This window comes from Thunnus thynnus, chromosome 18 (genome assembly GCF_963924715.1).
Source record: "Thunnus thynnus chromosome 18, fThuThy2.1, whole genome shotgun sequence".
Lineage (NCBI taxonomy): Eukaryota > Metazoa > Chordata > Actinopteri > Scombriformes > Scombridae > Thunnus > Thunnus thynnus.
Genome location: NC_089534.1, coordinates 15,609,993 through 15,631,249, shown reverse-complemented (window position 1 = coordinate 15,631,249; position 21,257 = coordinate 15,609,993). Strand labels below are relative to the sequence as shown.

The 21,257-nt window shown below is 39.7% G+C and overlaps 2 protein-coding genes across 2 annotated transcripts in view; one reads left to right on the top strand and one right to left on the bottom strand.

Annotated features, from left to right (window-relative positions):
• snx17 (sorting nexin 17) overlaps positions 1–6,493 on the top strand; it is a 29,630-nt gene extending 23,137 nt beyond the window's left edge. Inside the window, exons 9-15 of the mRNA XM_067573014.1 lie at positions 7–99; positions 380–583; positions 2,880–3,008; positions 3,208–3,285; positions 3,657–3,731; positions 3,834–3,875; positions 4,213–6,493. Of these exons, the coding sequence (XP_067429115.1) occupies positions 7–99; positions 380–583; positions 2,880–3,008; positions 3,208–3,285; positions 3,657–3,731; positions 3,834–3,875; positions 4,213–4,332 (741 nt within the window). The 3' untranslated portion in view covers positions 4,333–6,493. The remainder of the gene's footprint in view (positions 1–6; positions 100–379; positions 584–2,879; positions 3,009–3,207; positions 3,286–3,656; positions 3,732–3,833; positions 3,876–4,212) is intronic.
• Positions 6,494–8,217: 1,724 nt separating this feature from the next.
• On the bottom strand, positions 8,218–19,128 carry znf513a (zinc finger protein 513a). Its single transcript, XM_067572403.1, has 5 exons — positions 19,013–19,128; positions 17,596–17,732; positions 13,804–13,938; positions 11,022–11,792; positions 8,218–10,909 (listed from the first exon to the last, which is right to left on the bottom strand). Exons 2-5 carry the CDS (start codon positions 17,633–17,635, stop codon positions 9,945–9,947), a joined length of 1,911 nt encoding a protein of 636 aa, XP_067428504.1. The 5' UTR covers positions 17,636–17,732; positions 19,013–19,128; the 3' UTR covers positions 8,218–9,944.
• Positions 19,129–21,257: the final 2,129 nt, after the last annotated feature.

Genomic DNA, 21,257 nt, shown 5'->3' with positions numbered 1-21,257 from the left:
CACCAGACAGTGTCTGACATTGAGCGAGGCTGGATACTCGTCAACAAAGACCAGCACAGGCAGCTCAAATCACTGCAGGAGAAGGGTTCCAAGAAAGAAGTAAGCAAGGACATCTCTTCTAGATTTTTCTGCCTCGGAAAATGTCTCACTTGAATCCAGCTGATATGAGGAAGTGTCTTTGTCCAAGGATAACTCTGCAGACCAGAGTGAACACTGCCTCTAGTGCATTATGTTATGCAATTAGCCTAGTTTTTCCCATGATATGAATTTTTAATTACATCAATCCATTAGAGAATTTAAACTTATTCTCTCAAGGGATTAGAACAAGACATAATTTTTTTAGAAAACTTAGTCATCTATTTTTTTTCTCTTTTTTCAGTTCATCCATCTAGGTCAGACACTCAAATATTATGGCTATATCAAGTTCGACCCATGTATCACCGATTTCCCCGAAAAGGGTTGCCAAGTCATCGTCAGTGCCGGAAACAATGAGCTCAACTTTCACGTCAAGCTGCCCAATGAACAGATGAAGGAAGGAAGCTTCAAGGTCACGCGCATGAGGTGTTGGCGAGTCACGTCCTCTGTAAGTGCAATCGTGTGTGCATGTGTGTGTGAGGAGAGAGAGAGAGCGGGGGTGAGTGAATTCACCTTCAGGCATGCCTGTGTCTCTGAAGCTCTGAAATAATCAAACTGGAATCCCTCCATATTATTAGGAGACTAAGAGCTGGCAGAGTAGAGACGCAGCAGCTTTGGCAAGCGTCCTCCTTGAACCACAAAGAGTCGCCTGCTTACAAACCTCATCTCACCACTGCAGCAGAAAAAAATAGTCTGTCTTTAGTCTTGCCAAACATTAGTTTTTGCTCCTACTACTCGCTAAAAGTGCTGACCATCACACCATCCATCCTCATCAGTCCAATTACCCAAAGACATAGCAGCCAACGTGAGGATAGTGCAGTATCGATCCACCAACCTCACACGCAGTGCCGCATCCTTTACTTAAACTGATAATTGTCTATTGGCAATGAGGCAATCTGATGGCATGTAGTACGAGGAAGCATCTACACAGGGTGTAGATCCACTAGCATGAAAAGAAATCAGTAGACTTTATAAAATAAAACCTTAGAGACCTTCAGGGAAAGAAATAAAAAAGAGAGCAGAGGTTTCACACCAACAAAGGCCATATGTTTAACGCTTGAGGCTACTGTTTAGACTGTCATCAAGTAACTAAATTGATCAGTAAACATGAGATGCTATCAGGATGCGTCAGACTTGTGATTGAACGGTCCCACGCATTGTAGGTTCACATGGCAGTTAATCAATGCAGCTTCTTGCACAGTCAATTTGTAGGAACTGTTGGAGGCAGAAGACTGAGTCAGTTACAGTCAGCTGGTCATTCGTGAGAAAAAAAAAAACAACAACTTGCCATACAAGAGGACAGAAGCAGTGGTCCTGCCAAACTGATCAGATGTTAAAATGCAAATTGACTGATTTTTCTTTATTGAATTCACTGACTGCAGCTAGATTTTTGTTCATTTGAAAATGAAGTTGGCAAGAAATTCAGCACAAAGTCCTCGTCTAAAGAATAAAAAAAAATCTCCCATCATCATCACCCAGTTCAAATGATCAGATCTGCCTTGAATAAGCCTTTTTTTTCTCTCTGCTTCCAGTCGTCTTGAAAAGAGACAGCTTATCTGAAAAGCCTGAACAATCCGTGAATAGCTGAGAAAAGCATTACACGCAGCTCTACCCACATCATTTCACAAAGATGAACATTTACAGAAGCAAGACCTCATTTAAATGGAGACGGAGAGAACAGTTCACTTTTGTAGTGCATCAGTGTTCGAGCAGCGCAGTCATCATGTGTATCACGGGAAGCTTTTATTAGTCTCCTAAAGTTAATTTGCACCGAGATGTGGACACATGGCAACATGACTAAAATTAAAATGCACCTTGGCTCGTCTGATTACACACCAAGCACTCGCACTGGCCAGCAGGATGATTAATTCCTGAGCTCATTTTCAGAGGTCAAAGTCATTTTAATGAGCCCTTTCCTCTCCAGCGAACTATTCAAAACATCTCGCTCGATGCAGCACTGCAACCCCCCTTGAAGTGGATTCTCAAATTGCATCCGGAAGAGCCTGTATAAACAGTTAGCATGTCTGTATGTGTATGTCATGCCTTTGTTTTTGTGTGCTTTTCCTTTCCGTATTATCTTTGTGTGTGTGTGTGAGTGGTTTGCATGGGAGGTACATCTATCCCAGAGGAAATAGTCTCACTCTGAGTGCCACAGCCCTGTGACGAGCACAGACTCCATAAATGAGGAATGAGGTCTTGTCTCCCGGGAGTTGCGTGTGTCTTCTGAGCTTTAGGGATTTTTCAAGGCATTTGAAATTCCATATTTGTATATATTTCTTTCTTCCTTTCGCTCCAGTGTTAATCTCTGAGCGTGTGTCATCTTAAGATTTGGCTGCTTGTCATTTGTGATGCAGCAGTTTAACCAGAAGAGATGTGATGATAGGGGAATGTGATTTCACTGCTTACACGGACCTCTAGTCATGGAGTTGAATAACAAGCTTATCCCCTACTTAGAATCCAAGTTGGATTTTGGTTTTAAAAAAAAAAGTGGAAATCTGCTTTATTCATGCAGTTTGAACACAAGAAGACAAATGATGGGGGCAGTTGTGAAGTTTTGTTATTTTTATAGTGTTGATTGAACGCTGTGGCTTGAAAGATAAAGCAGGAAATAGCTCACAGTAAACGTAAATCATCAGTGGTTGATGATGACAGTGCTTACAATACAGTTGGAGGATGACGATAATGATGATGATACCTGCCAAGCACCAAATAATAACCTCCACCCTTCCTATCTGACATTGCAGCAAGTCCCAATAGCAAACGGCACAACCAATCCCTGCAGCTCGGCCAAATGTGAGGTCAAACTGGAGCTCGCCTTTGAGTATCTGATGAGCAAGGACCGCCTCCAGTGGGTCACCATCACCAGTCAGCAGGTAAGAGGTCACTGAGGTCAACAAGCTTTAATGAGCAGGTTAAACAGACTAAGATTTTTGGGACTGTAAATGTGATTATATCATCAGAACATTTTGTTCCTGCTGTTCTCAAACTACTGCAGTATGTATTTTACAATGTTTAAGATAAAAACAGTGTAAGATATTCCAGATTTGACTGATTTTCAGTCTGTGATTTTAGGCTATCATGATGAGTATCTGCCTTCAGTCTATGGTTGATGAACTAATGGTGAAGAAGTCAGGTGGCAGCATAAAAAAGGTTTGTATCAAGAAAAATCATGCACCTCATAACAACTATGACATCCTTAAAAATCACCAAATGACAGCATAATTTTGAATTTGTTTACATTTAATACTCAGACTTTTTAGGCTGACATTTTATTTAACAAATATACTCAATCTTACAGCATCATTTTCGGACATTACTTGTTTTTCTGTACCTATTTGGTTTTTATGTTGGTGTTTATGCAGATAATAGGTCCTTGGTTTGCTGTTCTTGAATCTTAACACATGTAATTATAAAGCAAACACCGTAATTTATAGGATTTTCCCTCTTAATTTGTATGTTTATTGCATTGTTTATTGCATTGTTTATTGCATTGTTCACTTCATTTTGCTGTTACCTCTTAGATGCTGAGGAAACGACACAATGGCTCCATCCACCGGCCAGACAGTCAGCAAGCTGTGAAATCTCCCCCTCTACTGGTGAGAAATGAGACATCATGCCATGAGTGTTAATTTTGTTTTCCACGTACTGTAGACCTCATGTGCAGGGTAATTTGACACTATTTGTTGATTTGGCTGCAGGACTCCCCTGACCCGAACCGTGAACAAATCGTCAAACTCTCAGTGAGTACATTTATGACTTTTTTTTTTCATTATTTTCTGTATGTATGTATGTGTATATATATATATATATATATATATATTATATATATGTGTGTGTGTGTGTGTGTGTGTGTGTGTGTGTGTGTGTGTATGTATATGTATGTATATATATATATATAATATATATAATATATATATATATTTATTGTTATATATATATATTATATATATATCACAAAATAAAGTGAAACATGCAGCTGATTGATTGCAGTTGAATAATGTATTCCCATAACCTTAAGCGATTCTGCTAAATCAATGTGTGTCTGGTGTTAAGTATATTATTGATTATTCCATTTAGACCAAGCTGAGCTCGGTGTCCCTCCGAGGGATCAGCGCCTCCAACTCAGCAAATGACATCAGTGGCAACGATTTCCATGGCAACTATGCTTTCGAAGGTATCGGGGACGACGACCTGTAACCCCTGATTCTCTCCCCTCCCCCTCCTCCTTCTCCCCCTCCCCCTCCATCCCTCTGTCAACGACTGGGACGACAAAGATTACAAGCTGAGCTGAGCCGAGCCGAGCGGATCACGCAGGTGTCCGATTCTGCAAGATTGTAGCTTCCTCCTGGAGAAATCGCTGCCTTAAGCTCTCATTTAATCTTTGACGGTGTCCTTTCTTTCAGACTCTAAAAAAGCTCATCTTGATTTTTGTGTTTTAGTTACAATCATCCTATCCAAATTGAAACTTTATCCCTATGTTATTTAACTTGTCGCAGCATAAATAGCACATAACGCTACAGGTACATAGGGATGCTTTCTATATGTTACTGTTTCATTCACATGGATTACTGTTTCATCGACAGTATGTGTGAAGTTCTATAATACAGTTAAATTCTTGAGGTACAAAGTAAATTAATATATTATAAACTAAACAGATGAAGAAAACCTGCTAGATCCTGGATTCTTCCCTTGGTGGCTGCATGTTCCTTTCCAACCAGAGAGCCAAATGTTTAGTTAGACCTGGCACTAGTGATTATACAGCAGAGCTGGATGCGGATAGTTCTCAAAATGACCCAGAGTCCAGTGAATGTGTTGAAACTGATCTCGGTCGAGCAATTAAAACTGTAGACTATACAGAGCTTACATATATGGTTGATCAATGTTTGGCTTGGCTATATACCAAAATGTCATGTTTTTATACTGTTAGTGATCCTCTGTGTGTCATGCTGTTAACGTGCCATGTCAGTAAATATCTTAGCAAGATACCAAGTGGTGTCGTCAGCTTAACATTTGAGGCACAGTCACTCGTACTGCCTTCAGAAATAGTCTGATGCCTTAACTTTTACTTTGTTGCCTCGTGGGGGGTTACCTTGTCCTTTTAACAAGATGTAGGTTGAAAGTTTCAAATAAAAGTTAGTTGGTGTTAGGATCTTGCAGAACTTGATATAGATGGTTGCTTTGGCCGAGCTGCTTGCACTTGCTGAACCCATCGTTTTTGCACAGTATTACAAGTGGAGATGAATGTTTGAGTGGAAGCTTGAGCATGACTTTAAACATTGTGTGGAGATTTTTCCAGGGGGCTCTGTAAATCCATCTATGATTTTTTTTTTTTTTTTTTTTAATCAATTTTTTAAGGTTTCTCATAAATGCCAAATTATAGTTTACTAAAGCATTTTGCACAAAATAAGCATAAAAATTATGACAATGTCACTTTTTATATTATGTACATGCAATTAAGTATTCTGAACAGTTACTAATATCTTTATCATCAATAGCTTATAGTAATCAAATAGATCAAATGTAATCTAAGTTGTATAGAACAAAAAGTTTAAATGGGCTAACATTTATCATTGTTTACATAATGTTTAGGGGACTTTTTTTTTTAGTTGAAATGGAAAGTGTTTACAAAATTTTTGATCTGATTTTCTCTGTCTAGTTGGTTTTGGGTGAGTGATGGGGAGAATTCTTCGGGGCTTCAGTTCATTGTAATTTGTACATACATCGTGCCAATCATCTCAGAGGATTTAGTCGAAAAGGTGCTTTGGTTAAGTGGCAAGTGTGATCACGATTGCTGGAGTGAACAAAGTTCATGGATTGCAGGCAACAAAATGAACATATCCCGCTCTTTTGTACGACATGACATTCCATTTGCTGTTAGCTTCAGTTATTTCAAAAAACTGTGTTTTGAAGCCTCTAAATGTAAATCAACGATTGCCTATTAACAGCTTTTTTTCTCACTGGTAGCCAGAACTGTAAACAAAAATGTTCTCAACATAGAAGCATCTCGCTCGTTCACTCCTGTGCTTCTTCTTCTGTCTTAAGTTGCATTTAAGTAGTAGTAGAGGGATGTGGACACCAGATTCAAATGTCACCAATTTTTTATTTCTTTATTACTGTCTATACCATGTAAATGGAAGCTGCGAGGTCCTGGGTGTTAGTAAATGTGTAGGTGCCAAATTACACTTTACAGTGCATTTTTTTCCCCATCAGCATCACTGTTAAAGAAAAAGTCAAATTTTATTAAGATGTATTGACTTGTTTCATTCCACAACTTTTCATTTTGATTTTAGTGGTAAGGTCAGTGACAACTGTCTGCTCTGTTTGTCATGATGCTAAAATAAACTCTGAAATTAGGTGATTTTGTGGTTCTCGGTTGTCTCTGTTAATGACTCACTTTGGTCGTGTCATCACTTCTGAGAACTGCACCCACGTTCTTTACCAGCAGCAGCTTTGGGCTTCAGCCATGTTATGTGACAAGACTCTACCTCATTTTGAGCAACCATAATGAGTTGCAGTATTTAAGACATTTTGAAGCAAGACGTTGGTTGAAAGTTTCAAATAAAAATTAGATGGTGTTAGGATCTTGCAGAGCTGTAAATAATATTAATGATGTCAAAACTCCATTAAACTGCCTCAGTTTCAGGGTCATGGTATTATGCACGCTGGTTCACTGTCATGCAGTCATGGTTTACGAGGACAGTTGAATACAACAGAGCCATTGTTAACCATATTAGTAAAACCTGTGCTTTTCCTATTATGAAAAGTAAAAAACGTCTGCTGTGAAAAAGGTCTGTTAAAACACAAGTGATAGTACATCACCCAAAAGTAATTTTATGTTCCTGTAGAAGATAACTCTCATTTCATAAAGGTATTTGGAACTGAGAAGGATTATATTTAAGCCTGACCAATAGGTCCAGTTATGATATAAGGCTATCAGCTGATATTTTTTTAATATGAGAAACATATAACATAATGCATATAACATTTTCAGAATTGTGACCAAGGTATATGAGCAGGAAGTTTTACAGTTAATAAATTAAACTTGTTGCTGCTCTCTGGTGGACAAACTAGTGATGTCAGTTTCTAAATCATCTCTGGTATTTCTGCAATTTCTTGTTTCTTATTGGTCAACCAGTACAGATATAGCTGTGCCAAGCTAATATCAAACTGACCAACCTATACGTTCATTTGTTCGTCAATGTTACATTCAGTGTCATTACTGTGGCTTCAAACTTATCATTTGGAGTCGCATTTTTGTCTCCCTAGTGAATGTGAGTCCAATATTCACACTCTTTTAGCTCTCTACCAGCTCCTGAGGGAAATATTTGACTCTTTAGCTGCTAAATGCGACACCATGTTCACCAGGTAGTCGCTAACTCTGGCTGTTTGCTGCTCAGCAGATTTTGTACACTGAGCTTTTTCTCTGAAAATAGCCTGCTGTGGCCAAAAACGACTGTGTGGCCAAAAATGAGAGCAGTGAGAGTGAACCAAAATAGTTAAAGGGCCAGTGTGTAGGATTCACACTGGCCCGCCCTCCAAGCATGTAGTACAATCTACGGTTCCCGCCAAACTTGAGAAAAACACAAAAGGCCCTCTCTAGAGCCAGTATTTTATTTGTCCTTTCTGGGTGTGCTACATGGAAGAGGACCCACACCCTACGTAGATATAAAGGGCTCATTCTAAGGTAACGAAAACACAAGAATTCTTATGTTCAGGTGATTATACGTTAAGGAAAATATACTTATGAATAATGTATTTCATTTCTGCCAATAAATCCCACTAAATCCATCAAGTTGCAGCCGGACAGCTAAACATTGAGCTGAAACTTGCTATAAAGCTGGGAACTGCTAATTCCCTGTCAAGTGATTAGATAATTATCTATGGGTCTTACCCTATGAGTGACCCCTTCCGTATTAGACATGCTCATATGATCCATTGTTATTATAAAAATACTGATTACAGAATTAAGCAATAACAATATGATTCAAGTATCTTGACAAAGCAGAAATTAGATGTTAAGTATGTACCAATATGTGAAAATGTCTTCAAGATTTAAGAAAAAATGAGAACCAGTCTGATGTCTGACATTCAATGAAATGAATTCCATGTGTTTATTTCGAAATCCTCACTTAAGGCATTTATGAGACACTGCATAAGGACAAAAATGAACACTTGGGGGGGGATGTCAGTACTAATCAGTGGGTTCAATGCTCCATTGTATCATGGCAAGTTCGCAACCTGAAAAATACTTCACTTGCATATAATAGTAATTCACAAAGAGAGTAAACGTAAATCACAGTCCCTATTATCTTTCCCATGGTAACTTAATGACACGTCACACATTCAAAATATGAAAACAATTCTATATATTAAAGTATGCACGTCTAGCATGTATTACAGCCACATTAAAAAAATAAAACAAATATTACACACTCACATGCTTACTAATAGTGTCATCTTTTTTTTTTTCAAGTAAAAAAACAAGAGTGGGCTGATTTCACAGTCAATAATAAACAGTAATCAAAGGGAAGCTGATTAAACATAGTCGCCCTCAAAAAGACTCTTCCCAAGAGGAATACATTTAAGATGTATAAATTTAAAGATATGTGAATAGCAAGTTTGTGGGGAAGAAAATCCTTTGAACAACATGCTCATGTAAGATTTATGTCACTCCTGAATTACATATAAAAAGAGATCAACGTTTTTTTTCCTCCCACAAACTCGTCCTAAACCTTCCAAATGCATCTGTGTGTGTATGAATGTGCTTTTTCTTTAACCATACCACCTAATCAAGACTGCAGAGGGCCTTTAAAATGCAAAACGCATGCATTCTCAGTGTTAAAATAAAACACTTTAGTCTTTCAAATCACACTTTATAATCCTGAGGGGTTTGGCTTAGATGACAATTAAGTTCAAGATATAGGAGATTATTAAATTAGGTTAACACAACCTAATTTACAGATATAGTTTATCAAGTGTAAAACAATTCCAGTACTATTAAAAAGCACTTTGCTAGTAGTACATACATTAGTAAAGAATCTGAAGGCATGCCATTACCAGAGCTTATGCCCCAATGCAAAGAAAGCGCAATATTGGCCCTTACAAGGACCCATCTTCACTTAAAGCTGCACTGTGTGGTCATAACTTATTAAATCTAATTTCATGTTAAAATAACCTCAAGGACAAAACCAGTTCTGAATTAGTATTTACATTCTTGTGAATGCGATAAGAAGGTAAAAACACTGTTTAAAAAAAAAAAAAAAACAGTAAAACAATGTAGCCTGAACCCATGGCACTGACATTTAAAACTTAAAAAAATAAATTAAACAGTCATCCTTAAAAGAAATGAATAACGACACAGTGCAGCTCTAATATTTCAGGCAAATGTGTGCATGAGTTCCATGTATAGAGGAATATTTGGTAAGAAGGGCAAGAAGTTTTCTCTGTCCTTCAATGAGGAACTAGATATGTGTTGTAGAATGACAGGGAAATGTTATAATTAGCCTAATGTGATATAACATACAGGATGAGACAGTAAGAGGACTTTCACTTGTCCATTAGAAGACAAACTGAATAGATTCACCCCCCTCACTCGGTTGAGTAAGGTGCCTTACTCGAAAGGCATCAAAATATTCTGAACAGTTGGTTTTTTTCATAACTGTGCGAGATTCTACGAATAAACAATTAGCAGCCTCTGAAGACATCCGACAAAACACTAAAAGACCGACACACACTAAAACAATATAAAGGCTCTGTGAAAAACAAGAAAAAAACGAGTTGCTGGTAGCTTAGTTTTGCTGAGTTATATTTTATACAATCTCAAGTTTGTAGCACGAGTGTATTGTCTGCCCTCCCTCCCTGGGCATATACTGCATATCGACCCCTGCCTCTTTTCTGTGAGTTTGAACTCCAACTCCCATCCCTTTTCCTACATCCTCGTCTTCGTCGTTGCCAGTCATTGGAACTTTGACCCAGCCGTCTGTGGCCAGGCCGTGCTTCTTCTGGTGTCGCTTATAATTGTCCCAGTGGCCGGTGGTGTAGCCGCACTCCTGACACTTGTACGGCTTCTCCCCCGTGTGTCGGAGCATGTGCCGCTTCAGGTTCATGCTCTGGTTGCAGCTGTAGCTGCAAACGGCACACTGGAAGGGCTTGGCACCCGAGTGCACGCGCTGGTGGCGCTTCAGGTTGGCCAGGTTCCCGCAGGCGTAATCGCACAAATGGCACTTGTAAGGTTTCTCGCCTGTGTGCACTCTGTGGTGGCGCTTGAGGTTGTCGAAGTGCGCTGACGCGTAGTCGCACTGTGGGCACTTGTACGGTTTCTCGCCGCTGTGAGTTTTCATGTGGCGTGCCAAGTGGTTTGGGTAGTGTGTGAGGAAAGGGCAGGCGGCGCAGGTGTACACCTTGTCGCTACGTTCGCCGGGGCTGTTGGGTGACGACGAGGAGTCTTTAGTCAGCATTTCAAGGGTACACTTGGCACATATCTGGGCTGAGGAGCCGTCCTCGTCCTCCAGGACAATGCCACACAACCGGCAAGTAAACGGAAAAAGTGACGGGGGGAGGACGCCGTCTGCTACGCCCCCTCTGCTCGCCCTGCTGCTGCCGCCGCCGCCGCCGCCTGTGGTCTCCAGTAGAGGTGGAGGCTGGTGGCCGGGAGCTGGGTTAGAGGCTGGTATTGGTGGTGGCGATGCCCCCTTTAAGCCATCAAAGGCTGAAAGATAGTCATTGTTCTGAGCTCCCAAACTCAGATTAGACGATGGCCTTGCAACCTCTGAAACTGAAAGATAGAAGACTGAGTTACTTTATGCTAGATTGTTGATTATCATGGCTTAAAATAGAAATAAAAAAGGATTAATATTGGAATGATTTATTAAGGAAATCATACATACCCTTGGCTGAAGCGCCAGGCTCTTCCTCATTGGGTCTTTGCCCCATCACATGCCTCTTCAGGCTATTTTGGCCACCGGTAGGTCGTGGCATGGTGTCCTGTCCCGCCCCTGTAGAGGGCACATGCATGCGCTGGTGCCTCTTGAGGTTGCCAAGGGAACTGCAGGCAAAACTGCAGCTGTCACATTTGTACGGTTTTTCACCAGTGTGAATGCGCAGGTGTCTCTGCAGGTTCACCAGCTGAGCTGAAGCGTAAGTGCACAAGGGGCAGTTAAAGGGCTTCTCTCCGTTGTGTGTCTTCATGTGACGCTTCACATGGTTGGCGTAACGTGAGGAGAAGCCACAGATGTGACATGAGTGCAGTTTGGGCGACTTGTCCTCAGCTATCAGTGCTTTGTCGCCCATCCCGATTCCCACCACGTCACCGTCGAGCTGCGGGTGGGAACCTGAGCGGATCCCGCTGATGCTTCCGAAAGGTGAACAGAAGTCTGTACTTTTGGCTTCCCTGGAGGCTTTGCAGCACCTAAGGCAATAAGGGCCAACCAGGTCTATGCCAGGTCCCAGAGGTTCATCGCGGAGCTGTCCACAGCCCCTGCAGGACAGATAGGGAGGAAAACTGGGCTCAGACTGGGCTGCTCGGCCCTCGTCTTCCCTCCCGTTGTCGGTTGTGCTGCGCGAGTTGTCTGTTTCACTTTCCATGCTGAGCTGGCTGTAGGCAGGGCTCTCCTCATCACCCAGAGGATACACAGAGAAACCAATCTCAGCAGCTACTTCTGTGGACGAGACAAGACAAACAGGAAAAAATGTTTACAAACACTGCACAGATTTTCAGCACAGAAGACCTTCAGAGTCCACTCTCAGTGACAAAAGACCTCGACAAACTAGAGCATATTTCTTTACTACTATTCACTAAACCTACAACATGTCACAATTAGATTTATATGCATCTGCAACTTTCCTCTCTCTGCTGTATTATATATCTGAGATGTATATATGAGATCAAGACCTCTGATGGAAAAGAAGAAGTACAGTAAAAGTAAATACAGAGAGAAGACTCACAAAAACATAACAGATGTTCAGCACAGATGTATGGGCGTCCAAAATGGCTAATATTGAATAAATTAATCTGACATTACAACATAATCACAGGAATAAATATATAAAACAAATGAACGATTTATGATCCGATTTCCACAGTAGAGAGGCTGGATCCATGTGATTGGATGAGGGGCAAGTGTGCGGAGAATGGTGACACCACCACAGTCACAAAGGGTGAAATTACACAGAGAAAATTGCCATTATGAGATCAAAACAGAGTCACCAATAAAACCTTAAATCACATTTTATATTACAGAGTTTCACTGAGACTGTTATGACGAGACACAGTTTTAAAAGTGAGACACCTGAAGGCGCAAATCCAGTTCAGAGTATTTTCCAGCAAATCTCTTTAAACTCAAAAGCAAACAAAGAAAACAACCAGCAATATCTCGCTGTTCCTGAATGTGCCCTTCTATCTACATCCCCGCTGAGCGAGATAACTTAAGGCCAGAGACAATCTCTCTTCTCAGGAAAAAGAAAAAAAAAAAAAAAAAAAATCAGATAAGAGTGAATTTCAGAGAAACTAACATCTGATACTCACAGCACGACGAGCAAGGTCAACTGTGTTTTAGCTGTTGTTGTGCCATCTGAGATTTTAAGAAAACAAAAAAAAACAAGCTTTTCCCAGAAGGTAGAAAGAAAAACTTTTAAGATGACAGCGCTGTCCCGACTTCAGTTGGCGCTCCTGAAGCGACCGAGTCAGAATCTAACCAACCTTCCTCCTCAGATGCCGAGAGAGGATGTGAGGAAGGCGAGCGTCGAGGCTGCCCTTTTATCCTGCCCCTTGGAAACCCCTCGTGGATGATTACGGTGCCTAATGATAATGATGATGACTGTAATGGTGAGGCTGCTGCTGCTGATGATGATGATAATGATGATGAGGGTAGATGATGATGATGATGATGATGATGATGATGATGATGAGGGGGAAACGATAATGTCGGTGGGGTAGAGGGAGCAGAGGCAGCAGATGATGATGATGATGATGATGATGATGATGATGATGATGATGAATAAATGCCCTCTTACAATGGTGTCCTTGATGGTAATGGTCGTATTTTTATGACCCTTATAAAATAATGGTGTCTCTGCTCCTTTCTCTACTTTCCCATTTTTCAGATCACTCTCTCTGGCAGAGAGCTGGGAAATATGAGCTGCTCGTTCCATTTCTCTTACTGTTGCACGGAGGGGCGAGAAACAGAGTCTAAAAAAAAACCCGAAACCTTTGAGTCCTCTTTGTATTGCGGTCACTTTTATAAATGAAGCCACCACTACATTTCCCTCATTGGTAAAGCCATTAAAAATCATTTTAATCTCTGATTCATACCACATTTTCATGGTAATGACAGGAAGTGAAAATGAGAGCTTATACAAAACATAATGAGACCATCATTTCATCAAGCAGATGTGGTTCAAACTATGGACTAAATTGAAATGTACTATAAAGGACCAGGCTATGTGAGCCTCTAGTTCCTGTTATTATATAATCAATATATATTTGCCATATGTGGGATAAGATGTCAATAAAATATACTAATACAGCACACTTAGCAGGAAGGGGAGTATGCAACATTTGGAAACAGTGAGACACTAAAGGAGACTTGCTACAAGTCAATGGACAGATACAGTACAAATGAAAGTCAAAGGCAGTTTGTGATGATAAAAAAAAAAAATTGGCTTACAAACCTGAGAACTTTTCCAGACCTAGAATCTTGCTGTCATGATCAGGATCACCAAACTCAAGGTCTTGTCCGAGGAGGAAGTCTGTGTCTAAGGTGAGGTTTCCTGGAGCTTCTATGGCTACACCATCTTCAGAATCCACTGCGGTCATGAAAAAAAAAAAAAAAAGAGCCCATCAACAACATTTGACGACTTCTATCACTTCATTACAACTTGTGAGGAGGGTCATTTCTAATTTATGTCCATGTTATTGGCTGACCCTCGAGGCAACGACACACGGAGAGCAGAGAACATAATTTCAGAGTTTCGCAGCAACAGCCAGGATTATTGGCAGCTGGATGGAGATATTATATAAAAGGTCATAAATCTTTGGGTTGGGTTAACAAATACTATTTTGTTACAACAATACATGGTGTACTTATACGTAGAAATCATAATCTTGAAATGAGATAATTTATTACAGATGAAGACTGAACGAGGCTTGTGGTAATGAAATCAAATGACTATTACTTTTTAAGTATGGATGTAGATTTGGAGGATTTCTTGCTTACGTATTGCTGAATTGCATGTGGTGAGATTGTTTTCTCAACTTCTGTTTCTGAATAAACTTTGAACCTCAGTCTTTACGCCAACATGGACAAGAAGCCCTTGAACTGCTCTGAAAGTCTATTTGAAATGTGTACATCTACAGCTCCATGACAACTGGTCAAACTCCATCTGTTGATAAAGATCGTGTGATACGATCAAAAGCCTCACAAAGTTACTAAAGGGACCTTGTGGTGAGTTTGTTTTCTCAACTGTTGTTTTCCCAAATCCATTTGAAACTCAGCATTAATCAAACTTGTTTAATTTACCCCACTATTACGGAGCTAAAGCTAAATAAACTAAAAAGAAGTATGAACTTAAGGCTGGTCAAGTATACAAACATGGGTTGTATAAAATGCAATCAGCTAGTTCCTCTTTAAGTCTGCAAGTGAAAAAATAAAATGCTTCTTTTTTTAACTGTCAGTATAAAAGTAAAACATTTGATCTAATCTGAGCAGGAAATGTAATTTACAGAGTATTAACAGCATTATATTAAAAAAAAAAAAAAAAAAAAAGACCTGGTAACAGTTGACAGATGGGGCTCTTTTACTGCAGTTACAGCTAATGATGCCTGAAATCCTACGTTGGTCTCTCAAGCTCGATGCAATCCAAACCACTATCACACAGCTGTCACTCTCCTGGAAACTACTTGTAGGCCAAATCAAGGACAACATCCTCAGAACAGCCCCTTTTGGCAAATCCTTGAGTCCTTGCATCATGCTACCATCTACTGGTCGTTTTGGTGTTTGACATAATGAGAGTAATCTATCACAGGAGTCAGATCATTTTAACGGCACTCAAATTAGATGAATAGATGGCTATTTAATAGGTGGAAACAATGACAGTCTTGCTTTGATATGCTGAGCCAAGGGAATGGAAATATTGTACTGATGAGAAAAAAAATGTATGTTTTTAGGCTTTTCTGCAACAACAAGTAAGGAGTATTGACTGTGTATTGACTCCTTATAGATCAGTCATAGCTTGTTCTTTTCTATGCATAACAGAAATAGTGAATCTAACCCACAACTTGGACACATGTCATCCTTGTCTAGGAATAATACCTAGCCATGCTGAGAGGTGCATGGTTCGATAATTGACTTAGGACTACATTTTGTTAGCATGCACAGCATTTTTAGATTATACCTGTAAAAGAAGGTTATGTATAAAGCCACCATGTGACAACATATCCAGTCATCTCATTCTAAACCGGGCACTGGGACAGCACAGCACCGACCCGCTGGAGGAAATCTCTCTGCCTGCGTGACTGTTTGCGGGAGGAAGAGCTGCTGGCAGTCACGAAATCAACAGAAATCCTCTTTGCATTTCATAGTTCTTTAACTCTCTAGCTGTCTGTTCCTGCAGTTATCAGCTGGTAAAATCTTGTTTCAAAACATTAAATTGTTGTGTAATCGGAGCTCCAGCGGACAAGTTCGGTAACTGTGGAGCTCAGGTTAGACCGCGATTTTACATTTTAAAACAAGGTTTTACCAGCTGATAACTGCAGGAACAGACAGCCAGAGAGTTAAAGAGCTACAGGATGAAGTGCAAAGAGGATTTCTCTTGTTTTTGTGGCTGCCAGCAGCGTTTCCTCCTGCTGACAGTCACAGACAGATTTCAAACAGTTCTGACAGATTTCTTTCAGCAGGTCAGTGCTCCTGTTAGCTCCTGAAGCTAAAACTGTCTTCATGTGAAAATAAACAAAGACAGGTTTATTTAAAAATGACAACTGGCTCCTCTCATAATAATATTAGTATTATCATCCTTATTTTTCTCTGGCCAGGGGGATTGTCATTCAGCAACTCCTGTCCTGTAGGTACCAGATCGGCTCAGCCTGCCAAATCGAGAGGGGTCTGTCTGCAATCTTGCAGACCTACATGACACACCCACTTTACTTCACGACACACCCCTCTGATGTTGTCACTGTAACAATATGCTACATGACACACCCCCCTGACCCCAACCCTAACCATCCCACTGCTCAAACCTAAAGCTAACCAAGTGGATGTGTCATGTAGATACTGTGAGTCCACACATAGACCTACTTGGCCAGATCCGCTTGGGATCCTGGCTGTGTGTTCTGCAGAGTAATGACGACGTATTTCCTTGTGGTCTTCATTTCTTAACTAACTTTCGTTACATTAGTTTACATTAACTGGCTAACTGATCTAATTTAACAATATTGTCCTTTACAAAATGCCTGAGTTTTGCTTGTTTGGAGTTAGTGCGTGTCTTGCTATGGAGAGTTTATCTGTTTTTCAGGTTTTGGCATACTAGTAGTAAGTGGATTATTAAACTATTTTGACAGTAATTGTTTAGGTCATTGCGTATTCTTCTTACAACTGCGTGCACAGAACCGTAAAGTCCATATTGTGATGGTTCGGGACGAGTTCATGGTTCTAGGAGAGACTCTTAATCAGGATATTGTATTAAGTAACAGTTGGTAGGAGAATGCTGGAGATACGACTGAGATCTCCTCTATCACGACAGGGAAAACTACTGATTTGTCACAGTTTTGCAGCACTTTTGCCTTACTGAATTCCATTTGCGGGTTGTACATGGAATTTGTTGTTGTACTTTTACTAATGTCCCAGACTGCAGCAGTACATTTATGCCCAGCACAGAATTCAATTTTAGAATTTAAAAAAATAATAAAATATTGTGTACAGATGGGTCACTGTCTACATAAAAAATATTAAACATATTAAAATTCTACATTAAAAATATCCATCTGGGATTGTATTATTAAAATGTCTTAAATGTTAATATTGGCATTGATATTTGTTCTAATAAATATTTGTCCCAGACTGCAGCAAGACATTTATGCACAGCACATATATATAAATAATTACATGTAAAGTTTGGCATTTACATTTTATCAGATGAATTTGCTGATTTAAATGGTAGTCTGAGGCACGAGCGCACAGCATCCGTACACTTTCAAACGTACAACCAATCATAATGTGTAATGTCATTTGTGAACGCAGGACCCTGAGCCGATCTGGCAGGCTGAGACAATCTGGTACCTACATCCCCCCCGCCTCCTCCCTCTCAGCCCCTTGCCCACTTTTTAGCATTTTTCAAAATTATGCAGTGGGCAGAGTGAGGCTCAGACCTGCGGGTGAAGTTACACTTTAAAATGTGAAACTTTTCAGTCACTGTATGATGTTACAGTAAAGACACGACTCGTAATGAACAAAATATGTGATCACCTACACTTGACTGGCTGTGGATTCTGTTGTTTTTTTCTTGGCATCTTCCAGTCAGCCTCTCTCTTTTTTGCAGCGTCTTCTTGCAGACTTCCAAAACCATCAGCTCATTCTCATATGTTTGGAAGATATTCCGGAGGATTTCTACAGATGCAAGACAGACAACACACACGCATCTTTAGATTAGTATGGTAACATCAGACATATACAGACCATTGTAAAACATTACTAGGATGGCACAGCTCATGTTAGTCAAATCTACCAGGGCTGCAACTAAGGATTACTTTCTTTATCGATTAGTCTGCCAATTATTTCGTAAACAAATTGTTCAGTCAATAAAATTTCAGAAAATAGTGAAAAAAATTACCATCGCCATAACCTAACCCACACTAACTTATTCAAACAGCCTGACAACAATGACAATAGTCTGACAAACAGTCCAGAATCCAAAGAGGTAAATTTTACTATCATAGAAAACCAGCAAATATTCACATTTTAAAAACTGGAAACAGAATATGTACCATTTTCTATTTGAAAATATGACAAACACTAATTAATTGCAACTATTAACTATTCATTTTCAGTTGAACGGACTAACTGATTAACCGACTGATCATTTCAGCTCTATCTACCCATGAATAGAACATCACACATTTCAGTTACCATTATTAATAGCTGACTGGTAGTTTAGTGTGATCAAATCTCTTCTTGAGCTGAAATACAAAGTGACAAGTCTGAAGTGGACAGTCATGATGAAACCAAAACAAATCCTGTTTCTACATTATTCTGCTTCACGTCTGTGTAACTAACTCAAATGTCAACAATCTATCACAGTGTTCAGCAGCTGTATAATGTCTGATTGAAGCGTAGCTGTACCATTAACGCCATATTGTTCAGCAGTTCAGTGGATATTTCTTAGAGGTGGCTAAACATTAACTACAGATGTCATTTCAATGTACAAGCTGGACTCGAGCTGGTCTATTTACAACGTGAACGAACGGAAAACACACTTCTATGTAGCAATCAAGCTACTTCAGCAAAATGGCTAACACACATTAGCACCGTTATTGTAATACGAAAGAGAGAGACAGAGAGAGAGAGACAGAGAGAGAGAGACAGAGAGAGAGCAGCCAAGCGAGTCAGCTAACAATTTAATTAAAACGTGTCCACAAAGAGCCTAAAGCAAATGTTGCACCTGTACAACAAGAAATGTCAGCAGGGTTTGGTGAAAATGGTGTTAAATTAACGTTAAACACCCTAATGTGTGGCTAATCCAACCGCCTCCTCATCAGCAAACGTAACATTAGTAACGACAGACAAGTGAATATCAGTAAATATGAGCCACAGCGAACCATGGTAACCTACAGCTAAATTAGCCGAGCAGCTAATGTCAACTTCACTGGTTAGCTTTCGGGCTAACTTACCTAAAAAACGTAAGTATTCCTGTCGATTGTGATGGTTTCTGCCGTCGGTGTGAACCCCATTAGGTGTTAAGTGTTTTTCCTCAAATGTACTGCGTCTGGAGATCCGCCATTTCTTCTTGAGCTGCGGTGACAAAGAAAGGCAATTAATGGTATTTTTCATAACTTAATTGATTTTCTGATTCGACTGTGAGCCAGCAGCAGCAACAACAACGTGGCTTCCGGTCTGGATCCTTCAGAGTTAAAGCGACAATATCCTCCTCTGGCGCCAGCAGTTATCAATCTCTCCTTTAGTCTGGCTGCCTTATCTAACAATGTTCCTGCAACCTGGTTGTTATTTATGACTCAGAGTTGTCTTTTGATGCTAAAGTGACCAAAGTGTTGCAGTCCTGCTTTGCCCAACTGACACAGCAAACCAAGCTCAGGTCATTCATTTCCTCTGCAGGCTTAGAAAAGGTCATCCATGCTTTTATCTCCTCCAGACTTGACTGTTTCAATGCACTTTATTCTAGTATCAGCAGGTGAAACATCCAAAGACTGCAGTTGATACAAAATGCTGCTGCCAGGCTAGTAAGAGAAGCGACATTACACCAATCCTAGCTGTCTTTCACTGGTTACCTGTGACTTTTAGGGTTGATTTTAAGATTTTACTGCTTCTTTTTAAAGCTTTGAATGGTCAGGCTCCTATTTATATCTGTGATTTGCTATGAGCCTGATCGCTGCTTGAGATCCTTCAGCAGGGCCCCATTACAGTAATGGGTCCAAAATCTGGACATGTCACTAGAAGTGACCGGGCCTTTGCTGTTCGGGCCCCTCAGCTGCCGGGAGATCTCAGGCAGGCAATTTCAGAGTCTTCTTTTAAATCTCTACTTAAGATTCACCTTTATCTTATGGCTTTTTTCTATACTGATGGTATTTATTGTAAATATGTAAATAATTTTATCTTGTTTATATCTTATGTTTTGGATCTTATTTACTTGTTTTATCTGTATTATCTATTATTACCTCTGCTATAACTGGCCTATCACTTAAATTTAGCACAAAACTGCACACATTATACAGTTAAATATGCCTCTTGATTGTTACTTCATTCTTACAGTGTCATTTGATTTCTAGATGTGTGGGAGCAAAAATGTGAATTGTACATTCTTTAATGATAACATTTGTGCAAGATAATGGATGATAATGGATAATGTTTACATATTTTTTTCATTTTTAGTGCCAATAAAGAGTATTTTATCTAAAAATAAATGGGTGCAATAAATATCAACTACATAATGCATTGCAAGGATACAAGGTAAAGTAGCAAAGCACCAGTTGCTGGTTGAAGATGTCCAATGTTTACCACAAATAGAAAAACAAGACACCTTTAGGTAGCTTGCTCAAGATAAAATAGGTCACATTCATCAACTTCTCCCTTGGTCTGCCTGGGTCAGTATGACCTTGCAGCTACTGCAGCAAATGAGAAAGCACATCCTGTTTTTTGTTTTCCAGTTTCAATCACAAAATTTTCTACAATTTCATATGGAAGAGCATTACTGTAGATGGCAACGTACCAAAGCTGATTTTGTCATGCTTTTGCATTCTCAGTTACATTTTAATAGAGTCTGTTCTAATAGAATCCAAGTTTATTCTGTGTCTTGTTGTTGTTGTTTTTGGGTTTTTTTGTAGTTGATTCCAAAAATAGTTCATATTGTAGAATTGTAGTTTTTACAGTAATTAGTAGAGTTTTATTTAATTGGTGACGATAAAAAGACTGAATTAAAGTGCTGTAAAAATATTTTTTTTAATAGCCCGAAACCTAAATGCTTTTATTTTGAAGGCCTTGAGAGCATACCAGAAGTGTTATTATTGCCCGCGGGATGCATCTTGATTCTATTGTATTCGCTTCCGTTTAGTTAGGTTTCCGCTTCCGAAAATAATTTCCGGTTGCTGTGCCTCACTGAATCATGGTAGTTGTAGTTCTAATGTCATCACGACTGAAATCTTATACATCTCTGAGCCTGTGTCTGTTATTTAAACAGAAAACTTTGTCAGTCAAGTAAGGATATGTCAAACCTTAAAGTTTCAGTCCACTGTCACATTAGACAGACAGCCCACTGTGGGAAAAAGATATAAAGTGACCACTCACATCAATGTTGTTTTAAATCTAACGATAAGCTCAGAGAAGCACAGAGGATCAAAGTGTCTGATGCTATAATGTGTACAATGCAGCATTGTAGGAAGTGCAGTAAAAATGCCTCAAATA